This window comes from Taudactylus pleione, unplaced genomic scaffold, assembly GCF_031769625.1.
Source record: "Taudactylus pleione unplaced genomic scaffold, aTauple2 ptg001250l, whole genome shotgun sequence".
NCBI classification, from domain to species: Eukaryota; Metazoa; Chordata; class Amphibia; order Anura; family Myobatrachidae; genus Taudactylus; species Taudactylus pleione.
This window is the reverse complement of record NW_028285650.1, coordinates 201,678-227,709: the sequence shown is the minus strand read 5'-3', so window position 1 is coordinate 227,709 and position 26,032 is coordinate 201,678. Positions and strand designations below refer to the sequence as shown.

General features: G+C 41.7%; 1 protein-coding gene across 1 annotated transcript in view; it reads right to left on the bottom strand.

Annotated features, from left to right (window-relative positions):
* Positions 1–21,733: 21,733 nt before the first annotated feature.
* The window catches only part of LOC148450939 (alpha-tectorin-like), a 69,334-nt gene continuing 65,035 nt past the window's right edge, over positions 21,734–26,032 (bottom strand). The window contains exons 7-8 of the mRNA XM_088462490.1: positions 23,623–23,782; positions 21,734–22,434 (exon numbers count right to left, since the gene is read on the bottom strand). Coding sequence (XP_088318616.1) covers positions 22,262–22,434; positions 23,623–23,782 — 333 coding nt within the window. The 3' untranslated portion in view covers positions 21,734–22,261. The remainder of the gene's footprint in view (positions 22,435–23,622; positions 23,783–26,032) is intronic.

Here is a 26,032-nt window from a genome sequence, read left to right as displayed (position 1 = left end):
TGATGTAGCAGTATGTTCCTCTTCCTGCGCCTTTATGGAACAATGATCTAGCAGTATGTTCCTCTTCCTGCGCCCTTATGGAGCTATGATGTAGAAGTACGTTCCTCTTCCTGCGCCCTTATGGAGCTATAATGTAGAAGTATGTTCCTCTTCCTGTGCCCTTATGGAGCTATGATGTAGCAGTATGTTCCTCTTCCTGCGCCCTTATGGAGCTCTGATGTAGCAGTATATTCCTCTTCCTGCGCCCTTATGAAGCTATGATGTAGAAGTATGTTCCTTTTCCTGCGCCTTTATGGAGCTCTGATGTAGCAATATGCTCCTCTTCCTACGCCCTTACGGAGCTATGATGTAGCAGTATGTTCCTCTTCCTGCGCCCTTATGGAGCTATGATGAAGCAGTATGTTCCTCTTCCTGTGCATTTATGGAGCTATGATGTAGCAGTATGTTCCTCTTCCTGCGCCCTTATGGAGCTATGATGTAGCAGTATGTTCCTCTTCCTGCGCCCTTATGGAGCTATGATGAAGCAGTATGTTCCTCTTCCTGCGCCCTTATGGAGCTATAATGTAGCAGTATGTTCCTCCTCCTGCTCCCTTATGGAGCTATGATGTAGCTGTATGTTCCTCTTCCTGTGCCCTTATGGAGCTATGATGCAGCAGTATGTTCCTCTTCCTGCGCCCTTATGGAGCTAAGATGTAGCAGTATATTCGTCTTCCTACGCCCTTATGGAGCTATGATGTAGCTGTATGTTCCTCTTCCTGCACCCTTATGAAGCTATGATGTAGCTGTATGTTCCTCTTCCTGCGCCCTTATGGAGCTATGATGTAGAAGTATGTTCCTCTTCCTGCGCCCTTATGGAGCTATGATGTAGCAGTATGTTCCTCTTCCTGTGCCCTTATGGAGCTATGATGTAGCAGTATGTTCCTCTTCCTGCGCCCTTATGGAGCTATGATGTAGCTGTATGTTCCTCTTACTGCGCCCTTATGGAGCTATGATGTAGCAGTATGTTCCTCTTCCTGCGCCCTTATCGAGCTATGATGTTGAAGTATGTTCATCTTCCTGCGCCCTTATGGAGCTATAATGTAGCAGTATGTTCCTCTTCCTGCGCCCTTATGGAGCTATGATGTAGCAGTATGTTCCTCTTCCTGCGCCCTTATCGAGCTATGATGTAGCAGTATGTTCCTCTTCCTGCGCCCTTATGGAGCTATTTTGTAGTAGTATGTTCCGCTTCCTGCGCCCTTATGGAGCTATGATGTAGCAGTATGTTCCTCTTCCTGCGCCCTTATGGAGCAATGATGTAGCAATATGTTCCTCTTCCTGCGCCCTTATGGAGCTTTGATGTAGAAGTATGTTCCTCTTCCTGCGCCCTTATGGAGCTATAATGTAGAAGTATGTTCCTCTTCCTGCGCCCTTATGGAGCTATGATGTAGCAGTATGTTCCTCTTGCTGCGCCCTTATGCAGCTATGCTGTAGCAGTATATTCCTCTTCCTGCGCCCTTATGGAGCTATGATGTAGAAGTATGTTCCTCTTCCTGCGCCTTTATGGAGCTCTGATGTAGCAATATGCTCCTCTTCCTACGCCCTTACGGAGCTATGATGTAGCAGTATGTTCCTCTTCCTGCGCCCTTATGGAGCTATGATGAAGCAGTATGTTCCTCTTCCTGTGCATTTATGGAGCTATGATGTAGCAGTATGTTCCTCTTCCCGCGCCCTTATGGAGCTATGATGTAGCAGTATGTTCCTCTTCCTGCGCCCTTATGGAGCTATGATGAAGCAGTATGTTCCTCTTCCTGCGCCCTTATGGAGCTATAATGTAGCAGTATGTTCCTCTTCCTGCGCCCTTATGGAGCTATGATGAAGCAGTATGTTCCTCTTCCTGCTCCCTTATGGAGCTATGATGTAGCTGTATGTTCCTCTTCCTGTGCCCTTATGGAGCTATGATGTAGCAGTATGTTCCTCTTCCTGCGCCCTTATGGAGCTAAGATGTAGCAGTATATTCCTCTTCCTACGCCCTTATGGAGCTATGATGTAGCTGTATGTTCCTCTTCCTGCACCCTTATGAAGCTATGATGTAGCTGTATGTTCCTCTTTCTGCGCCCTTAAGGAGCTATGATGTAGCAGTATGTTCCTCTTCCTGCGCCCTTATGGAGCTATGATGTAGCTGTATGTTCCTCTTCCTGCGCCCTTATGGAGCTATGATGAGGCAGTATGTTCCTCTTCCTGCGCCCTTATGGAGCTATGATGTAGCTGTATGTTCCTCTTCCTGCGCCCTTATGGAGCTATGATGTATCAGTAAATTCCTCTTCCTGCGCCCTTATGGAGCTATGATGTAGCAGTATGTTCCTCTTCCTGCGCCCTTATGGAGCTATGATGTAGCAGTATGTTCCTCTTCCTGCATCCTTATGGAGCTATGATGTAGCAGTGTGCTCCTCTTCCTGCGCCCTTATGGAGTTCTGATGTAGCAGTATGTTCCTCTTCCTGCGCCCTTATGGAGCTATGATGTAGCTGTATGTTCCTCTTCCTGCATCCTTATGGAGCTATGATGTAGCAGTGTGCTCCTCTTCCTGCGCCCTTATGGAGCTATGATGTAGCAGTATGTTCCTCTTCCTGCGCCCTTATGGAGCTATGATGTAGCAGTATGTTCCTCCTCCTGCGCCCTTATGGAGCTATGATGTAGCTGTATGTTGCTCTTCCTGTGTCCTTATGGAGCTCTGATGTAGCTGTATGTTCCTCTTCCTGTGCCCTTATGGAGCTATGATGTAGCTGTATGTTCCTCTTCCTGCGCCCTTATGGAGCTATGATGTAGCTGTATGTTCCTCCTCCTGCGCCCTTATGGAGCTATGATGTAGCAGTATGTTCCTCTTCCTGCGCCCTTATGGAGCTAAGATGTAGCAGTATATTCCTCTTCCTACGCCCTTATGGAGCTATGATGTAGCTGTATGTTCCTCTTCCTGCACCCTTATGAAGCTATGATGTAGCTGTATGTTCCTCTTCCTGCGCCCTTAAGGAGCTATGATGTAGCAGTATGTTCCTCTTCCTGCATCCTTATGGAGCTATGATGTAGCAGTGTGCTCCTCTTCCTGCGCCCTTATGGAGTTCTGATGTAGCAGTATGTTCCTCTTCCTGCGCCCTTATGGAGCTATGATGTAGCTGTATGTTCCTCTTCCTGCATCCTTATGGAGCTATGATGTAGCAGTGTGCTCCTCTTCCTGCGCCCTTATGGAGCTATGATGTAGCAGTATGTTCCTCTTCCTGCGCCCTTATGGAGCTATGATGTAGCAGTATGTTCCTCCTCCTGCGCCCTTATGGAGCTATGATGTAGCTGTATGTTGCTCTTCCTGTGTCCTTATGGAGCTCTGATGTAGCTGTATGTTCCTCTTCCTGCGCCCTTATGGAGCTATGATGTAGCTGTATGTTCCTCTTCCTGCAGCCTTATGGAGCTATGATGTAGCTGTGTCATTAGTGAATAGCTGCACAGCTGACTTTGTTTTTATCTGCGACAGTAACAGTTCCTGCTCATAGAATGATAATACGTACTGATAGGGGATTAGTGGCTATTGGTAGTAGTACAGCCCTGCCTCCGGCTGTCATGGGCTGAATAGATCTGCCTGTCCAAGAAGTCTCTACCGCTGCCCCACAGTGGAGTCCTAATCTGTCACTTCCATGAGTCCTCTATGCGCTCTGCCCCTGAACACCACGCAGCGCCTCAGCTTTAGGTACCAGGCGCCTGGTCAGCCATACTCCTCTGTTAGCAGATCTCACTCCAACTGCTGGTCACCGACTCTGCTCAGAAAAACTCTCTCAGCTGCGCTGGTCCATTCTCCATAACCGTTACCTCAGACTTTCTCTGACCAACTGCTACTCGCTTCCCACTGTCTCTTCCCCAACACCCGACACAGATCATGTGATCCGAGGCTGCTGGGAATTATCTTCCTGTGTAAGCACATGCGCTGTAGCATGATGTACAGTATCAAATGTAATAACTTGTGCTGGGCCCAGTCACCATGGAGATGAGCCCCATCCTCAGGTGCCCACAGATCCTCTTTGACTGCAGTGGTGGGTTGGGGGAAAGCTGAGGCCAACTGCATGATACCTCATGATGGTGGTATATAACAATAATGACCTAATTGGTTATTACTGACTTCCCTCTTTCTAACAAGAGTGTTCGTAAGTACAATGACCAACTGTGACACTGAGGAAGGTCGAGTCAGCCTAGAACGCACCCAGCGCTCCAATTACTCCCAGAGGTTCTCATTGGGGTTAAGACTCTGAGCTGGCCAGTCCTACTGGGTTACCAAATGTACTGTATACAGATCCAGCGTCACCCTGGAAACATTCAAGTTTCCTTAGAACTGCCACAATGTAGGGAGCACAGAGTTATCAAGAACCTCTCTATACTTCTCATTTTATACCTTCACAAACACGTGTCTGCTGCAGATGCACACCATTTCACTTGGGGGTTTCCAATCACTTTTGTCTACATAGTGTATATCATTATAATATAAAATACAGACGATCTCCAAATTAGGTCTTATGGCCTAATAATGCAATTAACAAAATTGGGGTGAGAGGGGTGCAATGTTGTGCCTAGGGTTGACCTGACTCCTCAATCTCTCCCTGGTCATCACAGCACCCGTACTTGCCCCTTGCATCTCCACTCCAGGATGTCCCACAGAGTAGACATGAAAAGTATCTAAGTTGGGAATAATAAGTGCACAGTGGCAGAGAACTGTACTTTTAATGGGACACCGCATTTGTGCAGATTTTTCAGTGGTCCTCATGGGCCGTTTACAGTGGTCCTGGTATATACACATGGGGAAGGCAGACGGTCTGTATCAGTACTCATCAGATTGCAGTACAGTGCTGTATATCAATCATCAGCATCTAGTGACATAACCAGGGTCACAGAGAGATGTGGGGAGTGGGCACTAATTACCCCGACACGGCATTGTCTGAGGTGACCAGCGAGCTATAGTATGGAGGAGGAGAAATATCTCCCTACGCATTGTAGCACCACACATACTCATGCACTGAAACTCATACACTCCCATAAGAGCTATAAACAATATTTATTTACAAATCAACAATTGTCCAAACCATCTGCACTCAAGGACTTCCGCCCATTCCACACTCAGCAGCACCACCCCTTTATACACTGAAAATACAAAGAATGCGTGGTCCCATAGGTGCTGTCCCTTGAAGGGAATATATCGATCTCCTCTAGACCCAGGCACTGGAGATCTACCTCCTCGGGGGAAGAAAGAAGCAGAGATACAATTTTGCTAACTAGTTCTCAATATCTGCATTCTCAACATTCATCAACCTGGAGTAACCTCGAACTCACCTAATAAAGGTGAAATTCACTCACTGAAAGGAATCATTTGTATTTTCACACCTCCATATTCTTATATGCAATGATGGACATGGCGATGCAATGATATATCTCCCCCTTGGGCATAGACTCACCTGGGTACAGATATAGACGTTCCTCAAAAGGTATATTTTTGTATCGATAAATTCATGCACCGATTAGGATGCCATCATGAGTAGAAACATCGAAAGGTCCAGATGATTTTCATAAAAGAGTATTTATTCCAAGCGTATTTACAAACAGTCATTTAAAACATACAGTAGTCCCAAAAAAGACGGGTCCTCAAAACACAGAATGGTCTCACAAGACTAACTTATCCTCCTCACCTGGAATGAGAAGGATTTGGATAGTCTTAGCTGATGGAAAAGCAGCTAAAATGAGTCCATACGGATTGAGGATCCCCCTTCACCATCAACGCATTTCTGACCAATAAGGTCCTTCCTCAGGGTGTACAGGGACCTTCCAACCATGGATATTTATACCCACTATTGCATCATCATGCAAAACAGAAAAAAAGAGTACATAATAAAACCTGGAACTGAATCCTTAAAAACATTCAGCTGTAATTTACATATCATCAACACCACAACCCTTAAATAAGATATAAATATAAGCGCATATATGAATCCATAAAATGATGTCCCAAAGCATAAGACATTTGTATCTTAAAATACCAACCCTAATTCTGTTCCAGGCCATATTCTTATCATCGCTGGTAATCCATTCCTGCAGCACATGTGTAACTCATTCTGAGATAAACACAACGTGGTACAGCCACCCGGATATCCTCAGACATCATTTCCAGTCCATGGGTTCTACAGGCTAAACCAATCCCCCGGTCTGTATGCTTGATTAATGGTTCCCCTGGGGTATTGTCCGGAGGTTGCGCGATGACCACTTCCGTTATCTGCGGCATCAGCGTCTCCAGTTGTCATAGTAGCAGAAGTCGAGAGGAATAGGAGGACAACTTCCAGCTTGTAGGAAACAAGCGTCTCTGGGTGTCATGGTAATAGCCATGGGACCTCTAGTGTCGAGAAGCCGCAATTTTATGTTGGTCTACATCTTAGTAGAGATCTTCATTACTTAATGTCCTAATTATGATTTACTCCAGAATCGTTGGTATATAGAAAAAAACACAATAGCGGAAATGAGTGGAACATACTCCACTCAGGTGCATAAATATTGGGACATTGACAGAATTTTCATATTTTGGCCTCTATTCACCACCACAATGGCTTTGAAATGAAACAAACAAGATGTGATTTACCTGCAGACTTTCAGTTTTGATGAAGACAAAACTGAAGGGAAAATGCCCCAAGAACAAGCAGGAACTGAAGACATTTGTAGTAGAGGCCTGGCAGAGCATCACCAGGGATGAAACCCAGCGTCTGGTGATGTCTATGCGTTCCAGACTTCAGGCTGTAATTGCCTGCAAAGGATTTGCAACAAAGTATTAAAAAGTGAAAGTTAGATTTAGGATTGTTTAGTTTGTCCCATTACTTTTGGCCCCTTAAAAAGTGGGAGGCACATATAGAAACCGTTGTAATTCTTACACCGTTCACCTGATTTGGATGTAATTACCCTCAAATTAAATCTGAAAGTCTGCAGGTAAATCACATCTTGTTTGTTTCATTTCAAAGCCAATGTGGTGGTGACTAGAGGCCAAAATATGAAAATTCTGTCAATGTCCCAATATTTATGCACCTGACTGTATATAAAATGGATAAAATTAATTTATAAATAAAGAGAAACTAAAAAAATATGATAATATAAAAATCATAAAAACCATTTTATCTCAAAGTCCACATTAAGACCTGTAGGTACCAGAGTTTTCAATAAATATATCATTTTCATTTAGTTTTTGCCAATCTATTTTCCCTATCATTAACTCTCCACCCAGTGTCAATAGCTTTGATACCACAAAGTGATACTGAATGCTTGGTGTCGCATTGGTAGTTTTGCTTAAAATGTAAAGAAACATTATGTGATTCAAAACCTTTCTTGATATTTCTTACATGCTCCCCAAGTCTTTCCTTTAAGCCCTTGTGGTTTTGCCTACATACAGGCTCCCACAAAGGTTTTCCCTGTTTGAGTGGATGTGAAGTGTGTTATTTTACTTTCTTACACCTTACATGTCATACACATACTGCACATCCCGCAGCATTAGAAGCCTTCTAATTGTATGTTACCCTTTTGTATGGGTGTATCTATAGCACTCCTACCCACATTGTCCTTAATGTTACGTGCCTTATGGTACACAAAATAGGGAGGAGTATCTATATGCTCTGATAGGAGGGAATCGCTGGTCAGTATAGCCCAGTGTTTTTTGTTCATTTTCTCTAGCTGTTTATGCTGACTATTAAACTGAGTGACAAATGGAATTTTACAGTAGTTAGTTTTCTCTCTTTTTGATTTTGATAGGGCCCCTAACCTATCCATATGTATGCCCTTATTTGTTGCTACCTCAACCTTTCTACTCTCATAGCCCTTAATTAGGAACTGATTCTGGAGTTGCTTTGCCTGTTCCTCAAACATACCAACATCTGTAGAATTGGATCTAATATGCTGAAACTGGCAACTTGGGATGCTCCTAAGCCAGTCGTGGTGATGGTTACTATTAAATTCAATAAAAGAGTTGCAGTCTGTAGCTTTAACAAAGTTTTTGGTTTTGATCTTGTTCTCTTCAATATAAATAGTTAAATATAAAAACGCCACGATAGTGGTACTGCTAATAAAAGACAGGGCAATAGTAAAACTGTTATTATTAAGGTGCTAACAGAAGAGGTCCAATGAAGCTTGGTCTCCATTCCTAATAAAGATTATATCATCAATGTAATGCTGCCATAGCACCAGGCTGGCTCCAAAAGGGTGGCCATCCCAAACAGAATGTGCCTCCCACCACACCATAAATAAATTGGTGTAGCTTGGAGCCAACCTGGTGCCCATGGCAGTTCCAGTTAAATCTAAGAAGAATGTATCGTTAAACCAGAAGAAATTATTCTGCAAGATCATCATAATACCATCTGTAATAAAATTCCTTTCATCTTTCAAAAGATAAATAATTTAACGGCATCAACACCCACTTGATAATTGATTATAGTATACAAGGAAGTACCGTCCGCAGTTACTAACTTAAAACCTTCCCTCCATTCAACTCCAGAAAGAACCTGTATGCTGCAATAGTATATTTAAGATATGAAGCGGTCTCCTGTACTAATGGCTGTAACTTATGATCAATGTAATGAGACAAATTAGACAATACCGAATTTGTTCCCCCGCCACTATGGGACAACCTGGGGTTTTTTCTTTATTGTTGCGTATCTTTGGCAATACGTATATTACTGGAATGGAGGGCTGATCTATTTTAATATAATTATGAACGATATTAGTAATGACCTTTTTTGATGTATACAATGCCAAAAATGACTCGAGTTTGCTGTGAGCATATCTGTAGGGTTACCTCTTAACTTCTTATGTGTCGATTTTATCTGATAACTTGCATTTGATTTCCATATTGTTTTATTCTTTGTCCAATATAACAACACTTCCCCCCTTATCTGCGACTTTTATTACAATTAGTTTATTGTCCCTCAACGTTTTACTGCCCTTCTCTTCTCTGTGGACATATTCATGTTCCTAACTGTTTTAAACTCATTTTTTCTCCAACCTTTCAAAGATTTCTATGAAACACCCCATTTTATGTGTGGGATAAACGGTGGATTTTTTCTCAGACCCTGAATATGTTCTCTATTTGGATTGTTATCCGAGGTTTCGGACTGATCACTAAAAAACTTATAAGGGTTAATCTCCTTACAAATATTTGCAGATCTATAAAAACTTCAAAGTCATTAATGCAGCTTGATGGGGCAAACTTGAGTCCCCTTTCTAAAATATTTTGTTCATGTTTAGTAAAAAATCCCCTTCATGTTCTAAGATGTTAAATCTGTTGTTCCCTCTCCAATTGTTATCATTGGCTTCCACCCTTCTCCAATTTCTTGCTGTTTTACCTGGATAGTTATGAATATAATTATTGGGATCTTCTCTGGGCACCCTCCATCTATCCCTTTCACTATGGGGAGTTCTTATGTCTATTGGGGCTCTATTCCGTCTAAAACGTTTTTTAATCCAATCACCACAGGTCCTTCTATCATCCCTAATCCTGGGTACGATTGGCTCACTATTCTTATTTCCCGTATATGCCATGTCTGCTGTTTCTATCTTTTCTAACTCGCCTGAGAAACGTTTTTCTTTATTAATAATCATTTGCTGTTTCCCAGATTTATAATCTCTCCAAAATGTCTTCTTTTTCTTATTTCTTATTTCTCTTTAGTTTTTCTCTACTCTCCATATAATCCTCTCCTCTAGTTCCTTATAGTCTTTTAATTCCGAAAAGGGATTAACCAGGGTTTTGTACTTTTTTCAATTTCTTCTTCTAATTTTTGGAGTTACTTCCTCTTTTCTCTAGTTATTAAGTTTATAAGGGAAAATGAGCAAGTATCAAGAATGCAAAACCACTCCTGGGATTCACTCTCAAATGACGGAACTTTATCTATCCTCAATCCTCTGGGTATCAATTTTTCTGAACAATACTTTTCTAGAGTGATTAACTCCCACCAAATTTTTCCCTCTTTCACAAGGGATTTTTCTAGTTTGGGGCAGCACAGATGGTGTTTGTATATTCTCCCTATGATTGCGTGGGTTTCCTCCGGGTACTCCGGTTCCTCCCATACTCCAAAAATATACTAGTAGGTTAATTGGCTCCCCACAAAAAATTGACCATGGCGTGTATGTGCTTGTACATGTCATAGGGAATATAGAGTGTAAGCTCCACTGGGGCAGGGACTGATGTGAATGGTACAGCCACCTGGATATTATTATTACCAGTACTTTATATAGTGCACACAAATTCTGCAGCGCTTCACAGAGAATATCAATTCTCTGTGAAGCGCTGCAGAATTTGTGTGCACTATATGAAGAACTGGTAATAATAATAATATTTGGACATGGTGCTCTCAAGGTCGTCATCTATCGTATTTTCTTCATTATTATCCTTCATTGATAAGAGACATTCTATGTCCTCTATGTGAAAACATTCTCTTAGAGCTGCTGGCAGCTTCCTACAAGCCGGAAGCTGTCTTCCTGTAGCTCCCGACTTCTGCTACTATGACAACTGGAGACGCTGATGCCGCAGATACCGGAAGCGGTCATCGCGCAACCTCTGGACAATACCCCAGGGGAACCATTAATCAAGCATGCAGACCGTGGGATTGGTTTAGCCAGCGGAACCCATGGACCAGAAATTATGTCTGAGGATATCCAGGTGGCTGTACCAGAATGAGTTACACATGTGCTGCAGGGATGGATTCTGGGAAAGCTTCTGCACTAGTAGGTATATATATATATATATATATATATATATATATATATATATATATGTGTTCTATGTCAATTAAACCCCAAACGGAGAATTCTCAAAATATATTATCTATACAGCAACTGGGGGTGCTGCCACGGAGAATATAGATTCACTGTTATAACAAAAGAAAAGAAAAAGAAATCTCTTTGTTGGCGCAATTTTGATATAAATAAAAGTTATTTTTTACATTTTACTTAAAATTTTTGTGTTTTTGAAGTGAAATATTGAAGATAAAATTAATTAAAACAATTTACAATAAATAGTATCTGTGTCTTGTGTCTCAATTTCTGTTAATTGGTTAATAATCCTAAATCCACGTTGCTACTGTACATCTGCTGGAAACTAAAATCCTGGCAAAGATTGAACTAATAAATGAACCAGTATGATTTTGTGTGCCAGGGACACTAGTTACAGTTGCCGTGATACAGTAGTATCTGTTTAGGTTACACTTCCCTGAATTGAAACAGTGTAACAAGTCTAATCACAGCAAATGCATCAGTGCAAGCATAATAACCACCACTAGGTGTCACTATTGCTTTATATTTCTGATTTTACAGTTTGACACATGAAACTTCCAGAGGTACAGTATAGATATAGGTATATGTATATAGGTATAGATATAGGTATATAGGTATAGATATACTTAGGTAACGGACTACAAGTCTCAGACTTTTGCTATACTGAATATACTGAATATATATTGGCCAGGCTGTGAACTTAGGTAACGGACTACAAGTCTCAGACTTTTGCTGATAAGCAATGTTATTTAGCATATCACTGCATAGTATATTAGTTTGATGTCTTTAGTTTCTTTGTTAGTTAGCTCATTGAGCCTGTTATTAGCCTAGTGGTATGTGCTGTGTGTTTGATGTTTATTGCTAGCCATATTAGTGGGAGGGTGCTGGGCTTGTAAGCAATCAGTAATGTGACATGCCAGGTGTCCTACATATTGGTCATTAGTAGGCTGGAATAGCCTGGCTGGAATAGCCCCATTCAAAAGTGCATTTTAAGATTAATACTAGCGTTACACCAGCGTTGAACCGAAGTGGAACAGAAGGGAAACAAACGATCTGCACTTCTAAAAACCGAATCTAGATTTGGAGAAAAACCATCAACAAAGGTGATTTTAAAATCTCACTGCTACAAACTCCTGCTGACTGCACAACCTGGACATTCTACACTGAACTCTGGTCGCTACAAAAACTCTGCCCTTCACCTGCTACTATTTGTGCTGCCTCTGTGCTTAACAGATAATCTTACTGAATACTGTTAATATCAGCTTAACTCTGTAATAATGTCTTTTTACATTAGCACTTTGGTCTAGTCTTACATGATCTAGCTACTACTACTCTCTACTCTAATATTCAAATTCTGCTCCCATCTTATCTCCACTTTTTCTAAACTCTATAAAATAATTTTGTTGTGCTGACACTGTACCTCATCCTTACCATGACCATGTTGTCTCCTCCCTTCACTCAGTTTCTAACTAATCTTTTGTTCTGCCCTCTGACTCCACCTCTATCCTTTCCCCCTGGTCTCCTCCACCTCCTCCTATCTCCCCTTCTCTCTCTACCTTCCTCCCCCTCTTCTCCCATTACTCCATTTTCTTTCTCTTATACCCCCCAAGGATCCTACTACCCCACTGGTAATCTCTCCTCCCTTACTTATCTCCCTGTCACTTCGCCCCACTTTCATTCACGTCTCCTTAACTTCCCTCCCTGCCCACTTCCTACAGGGTCCCCTCCTAGCACAGGAGCATGCATGATCCCTACACTCTATTCATCTCGGTCTCCCAAAGTATTCTCACCTCCACGCTATTGCAACCCTGATAATCTCATTCACATCTCTCCTATCAACTCTGTCACTCTATCCTGTGCCCTCTGGAATGCCAGATCGGTCTGTAACAAACTGGCCCCCACCCATGACCTTTTCATCTCCAACTCCCTGAATATCCTGGCCATTACTGAAACCTGGATTTTACCCTCTGACACCACTTCTCCTGCAGCTCTCTCTTATGGGGGCCTCACCTTCTCCCACACCCCCAGGCCTGGGGGTCACCATGGTGGTGGTGTTGGGGTCCTTCTATCCCCTGGTTACTCATACCAACATATACCATCAGAACTATCCCTTACATTCTCCACATTTGAAGTTCATGCTATACGCCTCTTCCAACCAGTACACCTCAGAGTAGCTGTCATTTACCGTCCCCCTGGCCCTCCCTCCAAGTTCCTTGACAACTTTGCTTCCTGGCTCACTCACTTTCTCTCCTCAGACCTTCCCTCTATTATTCTCGGTGACTTCAATATTCCTATTGATATCCCCACAGAATCTGCTGCCTCCAAACTACTCACCCTCACTTCCTCATTTGGACTCTCCCAATGGACCTCCTCACCCTCCCATGCGAGTGGGCATTTGCTTGATCTGGTATTCACTCACCGTTGTGATATTTCTGCTTACTCCAATTCCCCATTCCCCCTCTCTGACCATCACCTCCTCTCTTTTAACCTATCCCTCTCTCCTTCCCCTCCACTACCTCCGAAAGCCACCATCATTAAGCGTAACATTGAAGGCACCGATACTGCTTTCTTTTCTTCCCTACTTGACTCACTTCTCTCCCCTATCCTCTCTTTCTCCTGCGCTGAACAAGCTGCTTCCCTATACAATGCCTCCCTTACTTCTGCTCTTGACTCTGTTGCTCCGGCGATCACTACTCACCCTCGCAAATTCACACCTCAACCCTGGCATTCCAAATGCACCAGATACCTGCAAAAATGTTCATGAACCGCCGAGCGACAGTGGAGAAGATCACGCTCTCAGGCAGATTTTCTCCATTTCAAATTCATGCTGTCATCCTACAGTGCTGCCCTTTCCCTCTCTAAACAGTCATATTTCAAGAATCTCATCTCCTCCCTGTCCTCAAATCCCCAGCGTCTCTTTTCCACCTTCAACTCCCTCCTCTGTTCATCCCCTCCTCGTCTCCCCTCCTTGCTCTCTGCCACTGACTTTGCTACCTATTTCACATCTAAAATTGATTCCATACGTCAGGACATCATATCCAACCAGTCCCCCAGCTCTCCACCTCCTCCTTTCCTGGATCACCCCTCCCCATCCATTTACAGACTCTGACATCCTTCTCCCCTGTGACTGGAGAGGAAGTTAAGGCCCTTATCCAGTCACCCCCCCTTCCACCTCTCCCCTCGACCCTATCCCCTCCCACCTCCTCCGCTACCTCTCTCCTTCTGCCTGCTCCCATCTTGCCCACCTCCTTAATCTCTCCCTCTCATCTGGCACTGTTCCTTTTGCATTCAAGCATGCCCGTGATTCCCCCATTCTTAAAAAAACTAACCTTGATCCTAACATTCTCTCTAACTACCGTCCAATCTCTCTCCTCCCTTTTGCCTCCAAACTCCTTGAGCGTATTGTTTACAACCGCCTCACCACATTTCTTTCCTCCCACTCCCTCCTTGACCCTTTTCAGTCTGGCTTCCGTTCTCTCCACTCCACTGAAACTGCTCTCACAAAAGTCAGCAACGACCTCCTTGCTGCCAAATCCAAGGGCCACTACTCACTGCTCATTCTCCTTGATCTCTCTGCTGCTTTTGACACTGTGGACCACCCTCTACTGCTGCATATACTTCACTCCCTTGGTCTACGTGACACTGCTCTCTCCTGGCTGTCCTCCTACCTCTCTGACCATTCCTTCTCTGTTTCCTCTCATGGCGACTCCTCCCCCTCACAGCCTCTTACAGTAGGTGTTCCCCAAGGTTCTGTTCTTGGACCTCTCCTATTCTCTCTCTATATGTCTTCTCTAGGTAAACTCATCAGCTCTTTTGACCTCCATTATCATCTCTATGCTGATGATACTCAGATCTACCTTTCCTCACCTGATCTTTCCCCCTCTCTACTGACTAGTATCTCCAACTGTCTCTCTGCTATCTCTTCCTGGATGTCCCAGCAATTTGTCAAACTTAATATGTCTAAGACTGAGCTGATAGTCTTCCCACCCTCCCACATAACATCATGTCCCACTATTTCTTTATTAATAGATGGCATTACTATCTCATCTAGCCCCAAAGTGCATTGTCTTGGAGTCATTCTGGACTCTTCCCTCTCCTTTAAACCACACATTCAGAACCTCTCACAGTCCTGTCGTTTCCATCTCAAGAATATTTCCAAGATCAGACCCTTTCTCACCCAGGATGCTACCAAAACCCTTGTACATTCACTGGTCATGTCCAGACTGGACTACTGTAACCTTCTCCTAGCTGGCCTCCCCAAATTCCATCTCTCTCCTCTCCAGTCTGTGCTCAATGCTGCTGCTCGGCTCATCTTCCTCTCCAAATGCTCTACATCTGCCTCCCCTCTTTTGCAAGCCCTCCACTGGCTCCCATTCCCTTTCAGAACCCAATTCAAGACTCTCACACTCACTTACAAAGCCCTCACCCATTCCTCTCCCATTTACATCTCTGATCTCATCTCCCTTCACTCTTCTGTCCGCCCTCTTCGTTCACTTAATACACGCTGCCTTTCATGCCAATTGATTACTTCCACCCACTCCCGCCTCCAAGACTTTGCCCGTGCTGCTCCTCACCTTTGGAACTCCCTCCCTCTCCCTATCAGACTCTGCACCTCTCTACCATCTTTCAAACGAGCTCTCAAGACCCACTACTTCATTAAAGCCTTCCAGCTCTCATCCTAACTTGCTGCTACATCTTCCTTTCTCCCGGCCCACCCCATTCTGTGTCACTCCTGTTTGTCTTCCCCTCCCTTAAAGAATGTAAGCTCTTTCGAGCAGGGCCCTCTACCCTCTTGTGCTTCTCCCTACTGTAATTTAATTTATCTCTTACCAGCCACTAGGGCAACTAACACTTGGCTGCTTATGCCTGGCGTTAATGTCACTAATATAGCAATGTTTATCCATGTCCTGTATTGTATTATATTGTATTGTAAGTCAATGGTTACTTTTTTGTCTATGTACTATGTAAGGCGCTGCGGAACACTTGTGGCGCCATATAAATAAATGATAAGAATAATAATAATAGATATAGGTATAGGTATATATATATATATATATATATGTATATAGGTATAGGTATAGATATAGGTATATAGGTATAGGTATAGGTATATTTATATAGGTATAGGTATAGGTATATGTATATAGGTATAGGTATAGATATAGATATAGGTATAGATATATGTATATAGGTACAGGTATAGATATAGGTATAGATATATGTATATAGGTATAGGTATAGATATAGGTATATAGGTATAGGTATAGACATAGGTTTAGATATAGGTATATAGGTATAGATATAGGTATAGGTTTAGATATATGTATATAGGTATAGATATAGGTATATGTATTGGTATAAGTATAGGTATAAATATAGGTATAGGTATATGTATATAGGTATAGGTATAGATATAGGTATATATATATATATATATATATGTATATAGGTATAGGTATAGATATATGTATATAGGTATAGATATAGGTATAGATATAGGTATTAGGTATAGGTATATAGGTATAGGTATAGGTATATGTATATAGGTATAGAAATAGTTATAGGTATAGGTATAGATATAGGTATAGGTATATGTATATAGGTATAGGTATAGATATAGGTATATGTATTGGTATAAGTATAGGTATAGGTATATGTATATAGGTATAGGTATAGATATAGGTATAGGTATATGTATATAGGTATAGGTATAGATATAAGTATAGATATATGTATAGGTATAGATATATGTATATAGGTATAGGTATAGATATAGGTATAGATATATGTATATAGGTATAGGTATATATATAGGTATAGATATATGTATATAGGTATAGATATAAGTATATGTATTGGTATAAGTATAGGTATCGATATATGTATATAGGTATAGATATATGTATATAGGTATAGATATAGGTATATGTATTGGTATAAGTATTGGTATAGGTATAGATATATGTATATAGGTATAGATATAGGTATAGATATATGTATATAGGTATAGATATAGGTATATGTATTGGTATAAGTATTGGTATAGGTATAGGTATAGCTATATGTATATAGGTATAGGTATAGATATATGTATATAGGTATAGGTATAGATATAGGTATAGATATATGTATATAGGTATAGATATAGGTATATGTATTGGTATAAGTATAGGTATAGGTATAGGTATAGATATATGTATATAGGTATAGGTATAGATATATGTATATAGGTATAGGTATAGATATAGGTATAGATATATGTATATAGGTATAGGTATAGATATAGGTATAGATATATGTATATAGGTATAGATATAGGTATATGTATTGGTATAAGTATTGGTATAGGTATAGGTATAGATATATGTATATAGGTATAGGTATAGATATATGTATATAGGTATAGATATAGGTATATGTATTGGTATAAATATAGGTATAGGTATAGGTCTAGGTATAGGTATTGGTATAAGTATAGGGATAGGTCTAGGTCTGCGCAATCACTGCAATCTGTACATTTTACTTTTGTTGAAATCTGTCATACAGAAAAATGTGTCAAAATTATATCACATTAATATTTTATTTTTATATATTAACATCCAGACACAATGTGGTATATATCGCACTCCACTCTATCACCAAGGGGGAGCTATATCATTGCATATAAGAATAGGAAGGTGTGATAATACAAAGGATACCATTCAGTGAGTGCATTTCCCCTTTATTAGGGGAGTCTGAGGTTATGCCAGGTTGACGAATGTTGAGAACTAATTAGCAATATTGTGTCTGTGCTTCTTTCTTCCCCCGAGGAGGTAGCTCTCCAGTGCCTGGGTCTAGAGGAGATCGATATATTCCATTGAAGGGACAGAGCCTATTGTACCAATCATTCTTTCTATAAACAATATTTATTGTCTCAGGACATTTGTTATATATGTGACTTTTCTACATATGTGTTTTATTTATTTTTTATCTTTTTCTAACAAATGTTCTGTATGTTGCCACATGAAAGCGCTTTCTCAATATCCCCATTTATTATCATATTTACTCTGTGAACCAAGAAAGCAGCTTTTTTAGGAAAGGGAGCGCCAGTGCTGCGGTCTGTTTTTTATCACACATACTAATGTATTTTTTATTTTTATTGTTTTTTTATGTTGAAGGGGTCTTGGCCGTACCTCCAGGAATTTGGTGCTCGCAGTTTGTCTCGGTGGTCTGAACATCACTTAGGAATACTTATATATAATTTATAATATATAACATATTAAATCATGTTTCCAGACTAAGGGCCTGATTCCACTAGTGACGTTCGGTGAAGTAAATGGCTGGGGAGGCACACATGAAGATGGAAAAACACACAATCAGGGCGCTATACTGACAAGGAAGGAATAAATAATGGTGATATTACTAATCAGTAAACAGGACCTGCTTAATTTAAGAGACAATACAATGTCCAATTAGCGGGTTCCACAGCCTCTGGCCGTCCGGGATGTGTCCTTACCGAGTGCACTCGTGGCCGCCTAGTAGTGGTCTGTCAGCGCTCTTGAGTTGATTAGCGGGACAGCAGTAACTGCAGCGTGTGGCCCGGAGCTCCTAGTCCAGCTCCCGTCAGGCTGTGTTGCAGATGAAATTACCCCACATGGGGTTCAGCTATGGAGCAACTACAACGTTTGTCTGGAAACTCCTAGTTCGGCTCCAGTCGGGCTGCGGTGTGTATGCATACACACCGCAGCCTGACGGGAGCCGAACTAGGAACCCGCTAATTGGACACTGAGGTACCATTATTATTATTTCCACGGTGGCCGTATTTATCACTGGCTCCAGAGTGTCCGTTTGCCAGGACACTACATATGTACCGTCCTTGCACTCCAATCGGGTCTCCCATACAGGCTGAATCGGGACTATACTAGCGGTGTCACAGGGACATAACCCCGGTGCCAATTCATGTGCATTAGGTGTACACCTGTTTTTTACTAACCCTTTCATGACTGGTGGCTACTATTACAACTTCCAGCATTTATTGACATCAATTGGCAACACTGCTGCAGCCTATTGAAAGTGTTAGGCAATTTAGTTGCCACCAAAGGCATCTGTCCAATCTTGGGTTACAGGTTGATTTCACAAGTTAAATTTAGCAAGCTATTACATTACCAAATAGATGGTTTCAAGCTAATAGATGTTTATTATTATATCACTGCAATCTATGTGTATTTAGTTTCATTTGGTTTTTATTTTTTATTTTTAATTCTATATGTTTATTCCATTGTCTGTGTTTTTTAAATCTGTATTTTTTATTTTGGTTTTAATATTTCTCTTCATATAAAGTTTCTTTTATAGATCTGCCCATGGTATTGTCCATCAATTACCAGCTCAATTTATGTTTATTGTGCTAGGTCAACACTGATAGTTGACACCATTACACTTATTATTGAGGTTCTCAGGGACAGCGCTTCCATTTGTGTTTTTTTACACATGAAGATAGGTCTGAGTGCTGGGAGCCTGTCTCACCCCCTACTTACTGTCCATTGAGTCTCCTTCCTACATCACTGTGTCTTCTCTTGCTTCTTCTGACTGAGCTCCAATCACTATACACTGCAGTGCACTTCCTGGTCACATGACACATCCAAGGTCTAAATCAGTGCTCAAGGCACATTCAGCGGCATGTCTCTATTAGCTCTCTTTCTGTGCAGCTTACTGCCCATGGTGTAGCCCTGCTCCAGCTCTGCTAGCAGTGTCTGACTATACAGAAGCGAGGCTGAGCTGTTGCTGCCTCATTCTTGTCTCCCTACTGTCCCAGGGAGCTCCAAAAAGCTGGTGGGTGTTAACTATAAAAATGATTACAATAAACAAAAAAGATGTTTATAAGTTATAAATAACTTCCTTGTACTAATCATTTTTATATCAAATCTCAGAAGTATGAGAGGGGAGGCTCTGCCTCACATGCCTACCCTGACAGCAGATCCCTGGATTCAGCTTAGGATGGAAGCAGCTTTACAATACTGTCCTTGCAAATATGGTAATGCAGCCAGAGGCATCACGCTCCCTGCATGCATTACTTATCTGAGCTGCGTTGTGCAACACAGCATCGGATAATCTGCGGGAACATCGGCCCATGGGGTCATGCAGGCCGGCCGTGCAGATGAGAGAGAAAGGCTAGGAAATCTCCATTAGCCAACGGAGATCCTGGCCTCTTCCCTTCCCCCCCAATGGTGGCAACACACCTCCATTTCGGGAAACAGAGGCTGTTGCTGCCCCCTCCCCCCCCACAATCTGCAGCAGAGTATTTATTACTGACAGTCTTCTGGCGCTCTGCGTGCGAACACGTGCGCAGTACATATCAGGCACCTGTGCAGATTCCTGACCACTATGCTGCACTGCTGAATCAAGCCCGAAGTTTAATAAAATGGAACACTACTACATTACATTTGTAATACACTATATAGTATATATTAGGGATGTGTGCTGACCCCAGTGTTTTGATTTAGGTTTTGTATCTGTATCTCCTTCGTGATTTGGATCTGGATTTGGTTTTGTCAAAACCGCGATTGCGTGTTTTGGTTTTGGATCTGTATTTTTACAAAAAAAATCATAAAAACAGCTAAAATCACATAATTTGTTTTTATTCCTAGAGCATTATTAACCTCAATAACATTTATTTCCAGTCATTTCCAGTCAATTTTGACCACCTCACAGCTCACAATATTGATTTCAACTAGTTCAGGCCAAAAGGTTGCATCCAGCTAGCTGGCTGACTAAGCTAAGCGACAGCAGTGGGAGGCACTATCATGTGGCAGTTCAGCTTCCAACATGGCACAGAGTGGCACTGCAGTGGTAGACAGGATGGCAGTTTAATAAACTATATGACCTCATAGGAAGTTTAATAACCAAGAATGTTTTCATTAATCAAGAACAAGGTCAGAGGCCCGAGGGAGTTGGATAATGTTTATGGACTGAAGACAGGGAAAGGATGAAAGGATTGATTAGTTTGTAAATGTATTTATTTTAATGTTTTGATTCTTAAGAAAATTTATGAGGGAGGCTCAATATAGGATCAAGTTCTCCAGTTCCTGAAAATATCTTTGATCTGTAGGAAGTTTTTTTTTACATCTAATCGAAATGTGGCACCCTTGCTTGTGGAGGTGCTACTAAACAGAACACACTGTAAACAGGTAAAGAGGTATAACAGTTTACCTTGATAATATGTGATAGCAAAAAATATATTTTTTAATATGGCTATTCATTTTTTTCCTTCTTTTCTAGTTGTTCTGCAAAATATTCACAACATTTTGCATTTGGTTGAGAAATTGAGCATTTCACTGGTTCTGCCCTAATCATCCCATGCGGCAGAATGATTTCACATCATCCCAGCTCAATTCATCGTAGAGATGTTCAGATCCAGTTCTCAAAGAACTGACAACAACCAAAATTAGGGGTTTCGAGTCGAACCGAGTCCAAGTTCAGAATTACTTTGGGGTACTGAGTCCTGGTCCAGATCTTCCTGCAGTTAGGAAATCCAGATTTAAAATCTGAAATTTTTGGATTGCATGCTAACAGGTCTAAATACACGTTATTTTAGCTGTTTTTTAAATTCGTTTTTTTTAAATAAAGATCCAAAACCAAAACACATGAGGGTAGTTTAACAAAACCAAAATCAAGACCAAAACACAAAGGTGAATCCAGATCCTAAACTAAAACACGGGGGTCGGCTCACATCTCTAATTAATAGATTAGAACAGAGAAAAGCAACCTGTAACACTCTAGCTGCTGTTGAACTACAGATACCAGCATGATCTTACAGCAAACTGGTGAAGCACATTCTGGAATTGATGATTATAGCTGAGGAAATTTGTCAAACAAATTCTCTACAATTTGTACTAAACTCTGTGGTGGGTCCATGCAAATTTAGCATCCAAAGAAAATCTACTAACAACACCCGATAATCAGCATTTTATTTCATTTTTGTTTTGCATTAATTTGCAACTAAAAAGAGCATATGTGTAATAAGAGGAGTAATGTTCTATAAAGACTATATCACATCTCTTATCTAGTGCACATCTACAGTAATTAAGTATTTTACTATGATTAACACGTCACAGATATTTAGGGCTAGTTTAATAACGTGACCTGCACGGACGTGCTGTAACCTACGGCAGCCAGGTGTCAGATTTTATTAGTATAGCGCAAGTGTATCAATGAAAACTGACACTGAATCAGCTGCTATGGGGTAATGTACATTATATGTATAATAAGGGCCGGCTCCATGCATGCTATAATTTTATGCTCTGGGGGAGGGTATTGTGAGGGAAGGGCCGGGGGAGCACGGGATGGCGCTGGGTGCCGAGACACCTAGCACCGGCCCTGTGTATAATACATGTGCTACTTTATTAAATAAGCCTTTTGTCTATTTTTTAGATTGTAACTGGACATGGGAAACATTAAAGTACATTCCAGGAAATATTGTAGATCTCAGAAGCAGATTTTTTCGTTGATTTTGCACGTGAAGAATGATCCTGAGGCTTTACAGGTGCTGGATGTATCACACGCCTCTTCCACGCAGGAAACCTCATCATTCTGACACGTACACTTCGTGTCACAGGTGGATTCTGTCCAAAACTCTTCACCTTCTCCGGCAAAATTTGCTGGGAGAAAAATGTGAAATTTGAGGAAGAGAAAGAATGAAACATAGATATTAAGCTGGCGAGCAGGGCGCTGTTACCTTTGTGTCTGTCTGTTACTACCCAGTTTTGTTCTATTAATGTTGTTTCCAATTGTAAAGTGCAACAGAATATGCTGCACTATGTAAGAAACTGATAATAAATAAAATAAATACATTTGTGGTACTTCCCTAGGCAGGGCAATCCCATATCACCACAGATAGAACCTGGTGAGGTTATGGTAGGCAGGGGGCATGTCTGGGTGGTTACCTTGTAAATTGGAGGAATGGCCGGTACTAATGGCTGCCCTCAGGCGATATCTACACAGCCAGAAATTCTGACAACATTTGGTTCCAAGTTCACTCTGTTATTTTTCATTTTTACTCTTTGCTTAATTTGTGCAGATTTATTAGCAGTTACTGTATATAATAATAATCTATCGCTTTTTCTAATTAAGTCATTCCAATAAAGTAGTTAATATTATTAGTAATACATTTTAATCAAATATATTTAAAATTAAAACAAGTTAAAAAATAAAAAATAAAATGATTATACCTTCATTAACTGTGTGAAACCTATTTTCAAATTCAAATTTGATCCGTATATATTTGCGAGAATTAGCCAGTACAATTTGGGTGTCAGGTTTTGTGTTTTCACTAATTGTGTAAAATAATGTATGCATAGGGGCATATTCAATAGGCTGCGAGAATAGCAAAAATCCTGCACCTGCGAGGTTTTTCCTGCAGGTGTAGTTTATTTGCTATTCTAGAACTGAAAACCATGCGACCGGTATTTTTGGAATTGAATACCGTGGGTATCGGGAGCACGCATACACGTGGTATTTCTAAATTGTTAACCCTCGCGCCCAATTGTATATGCCCCTTAGAATCATAAAACACAAAATGTAAAATGCCCTAAAAATAAGGAAACATGCATTATGCGTAAAATGTATTAGAAAGGAGGCATTAAACATAATGGGTTAATTATTAATTTCCTTGCCTGTTTTAGAGCAATTTATTTTTCAATGCTGTTTCTCAAGAAAGTACCGTATGTACTGATAAATTGTGTCGCTCCTTTAACACAATGTGCGACTTACTGTAGAGAACATTTGACCTTAATAGAGAGATGGGCCTCATTCTATCTTCCAGTAACTGCTGTAAAAGTTATGAATACCTTGAAAAATGCAGCCTCCGGGAACCTTAAAATCAGCAACTTCGAAAACCCATCGTCCAGGGTAGTCGACGTTGGATGTAGATTTAATTTTCAGCACCTCATCAGTTCTGGATCCAGGAATATTGAAGTAGTGACTGTCATCTCCGCTGTTAAATCCAGCCTGCCAACGTGACAACATCATATTTATTCACTCATTTACGGCTGTCCAGATTCAAAGTGAAATATTAAATGTGAGACTGTGTAACAGTATATACCCAGGGCTGGCGCTACCATTAGGCAGCTTTACACCCATTATATGTACTTTATTTCTAACATATTTCTAACATATACTTTGATATTATATTAGCATAAAACTATGTATTATACTATTCTTTAGTGTGTTATTGTATTGTTTTATATCTGTATGTTCAGTGTTTGGTGTTTTGTATGCTGTGACAACTTCTTCTTGATAGTTGAATTATAGATGTTCTGCCTCTACACATATGACTTCCACATGGGCAACTACTAGCAGCATGGACGTTTTAGTATGTAAGAGCGGAAGTGACATCCGCCAGCCGGAAATGACGCGCCGCTGCTATGAGGATAAAGGAGAAGGAAGATCATGTATTCTGCATCCTGACGAAGCCTGTTTACAGGCGAAATGCGTCGATTGCAGAGAACACTGATGGGACGCTGATTCAGACCTGAACGGTCACACCACGCATCCCTGTCTGCCGGCAGACCTTCCTATATATACCTCCCATGGATTGGATTACACGCACCGGAGCCTACATCTGTTTTGGTCTCCTCAGAGCTCAGTCTGCCCTAATACCAGGACAGCTTTGTGTTCTCCTATATGGACTAGATCATCAGCAGGTAAATCCTCGCTGCTCACTTTTATTCCAGCTGGACACTGATTTTTTATTTTTCACCATTTCTCTTACATGAGTGATTTTTATGTACTAACCAGTATAGTAAGACGTTGAATTGCGCTTTACTGGTAGACACATCATTACAGATATTTTATTATAGATACTCTATTTATGTTGTATTGTTTGTATGTGGTCTTATTTGTGTTGTATATGTACCAGTTATAGCCTTTATTCTTAGTGTGCACACACTATTTATATTTTATTATATTATATATGCTAGGAGAGACTCTTGTCCGATTTGATTTCATTGAATATGAAATATACTATGAAGTGTTTCTATGTTAGTGATTCTCTGTGTAGCATAGCGCCATTCTACAATTGGTGAGCGCTGGGAATTTCTCTTATATTTTGCACTTTGCTTCAGACATGGGGCACAGTACAGTAGGTGTTTCCCTGTCTATTTTCCCTAGTGGCTGCCACAAATATTTTATTGCGCAGCCTCACATACGCTTCTCTTTCTAGGTTTACACAGCTGCCTATGGGCGCCGGCCACTAGAGGGCGCCACTGAATCAGCCTACCACAAGTATGAAGAATGTATCTGATCGAGACATCCTCCATCTATGTACAGTACAACATGCTGCTAGAAACTGCTCGGCTTAGGAGGAACAGTCACTGCTCTCCCCTGCTCTCTGTCTCACTAGGCACGGGCTGGGCTGCCTGTCACTACTCACACAGACAGTAGCAGCCAGCCATCATAAAGCACAGCTCCACCCCCTACAGTCTCTTCCCCTCCCCTTCCCTCACTAACAGGCAGCCAGGCACAGAGTAGCTCCGCCCCCTACAGTTTCCTCCCCTCCCCTTCCCTTACTAACAGGCAGCCAGGCACAGAGTAGCTCCGCCCCCTACAGTTTCCTCCCCTCCCCTTCCCTTACTAACAGGCAGCCAGGCACAGAGTAGCTCTGCCCCCTACAGTTTCCTCCCCTTCCCTTACTAACAGGCAGCCAGACACAGAGTAGCTCCGCCCCATACAGTTTCCTCCCCTCCCCTTCCCTCACTAACAGGCAGCCAGGCACAGAGTAGCTCCGTCCCCTACAGTATCCTCCCCTCCCCTTCCCTCACTAACAGGCAGCCAGGCACAGAGTAGCTCCACCCCCTACTGTCTCCTCCCCTTCCCTCACTAACAGGCAGCCAGGCACAGAGTAGCTCCACCCCCTACAGTTTCCTCCCCTCCCCTTACTAACAGGCAGCCAGGCATAGAGTAGCTCCTCCCCCTACAGTTTCCTCCCCTTCCCTCACTAACAGGCAGCCAGGCACAGACTAGCTCCGCCCCCTGCAGTTTCCTCCCCTTCCTTCACTTACAGGCAGCCGGGCACTGAGTAACTCCACCCCGTACAGTTTCCTCCCCTCCCCTTACTAACAGGCAGCCAGGCACAGAGTAGCTCTTGCCCCTGCAATTTTCTCCCCTTCCCTCACTAACAGGCAAACAGACACAAAGTTGCACCGCCCCTACAGTTCCCACCCTCACTAACAGGCAGCCAGGCACAAAGTAGCTCCGCCC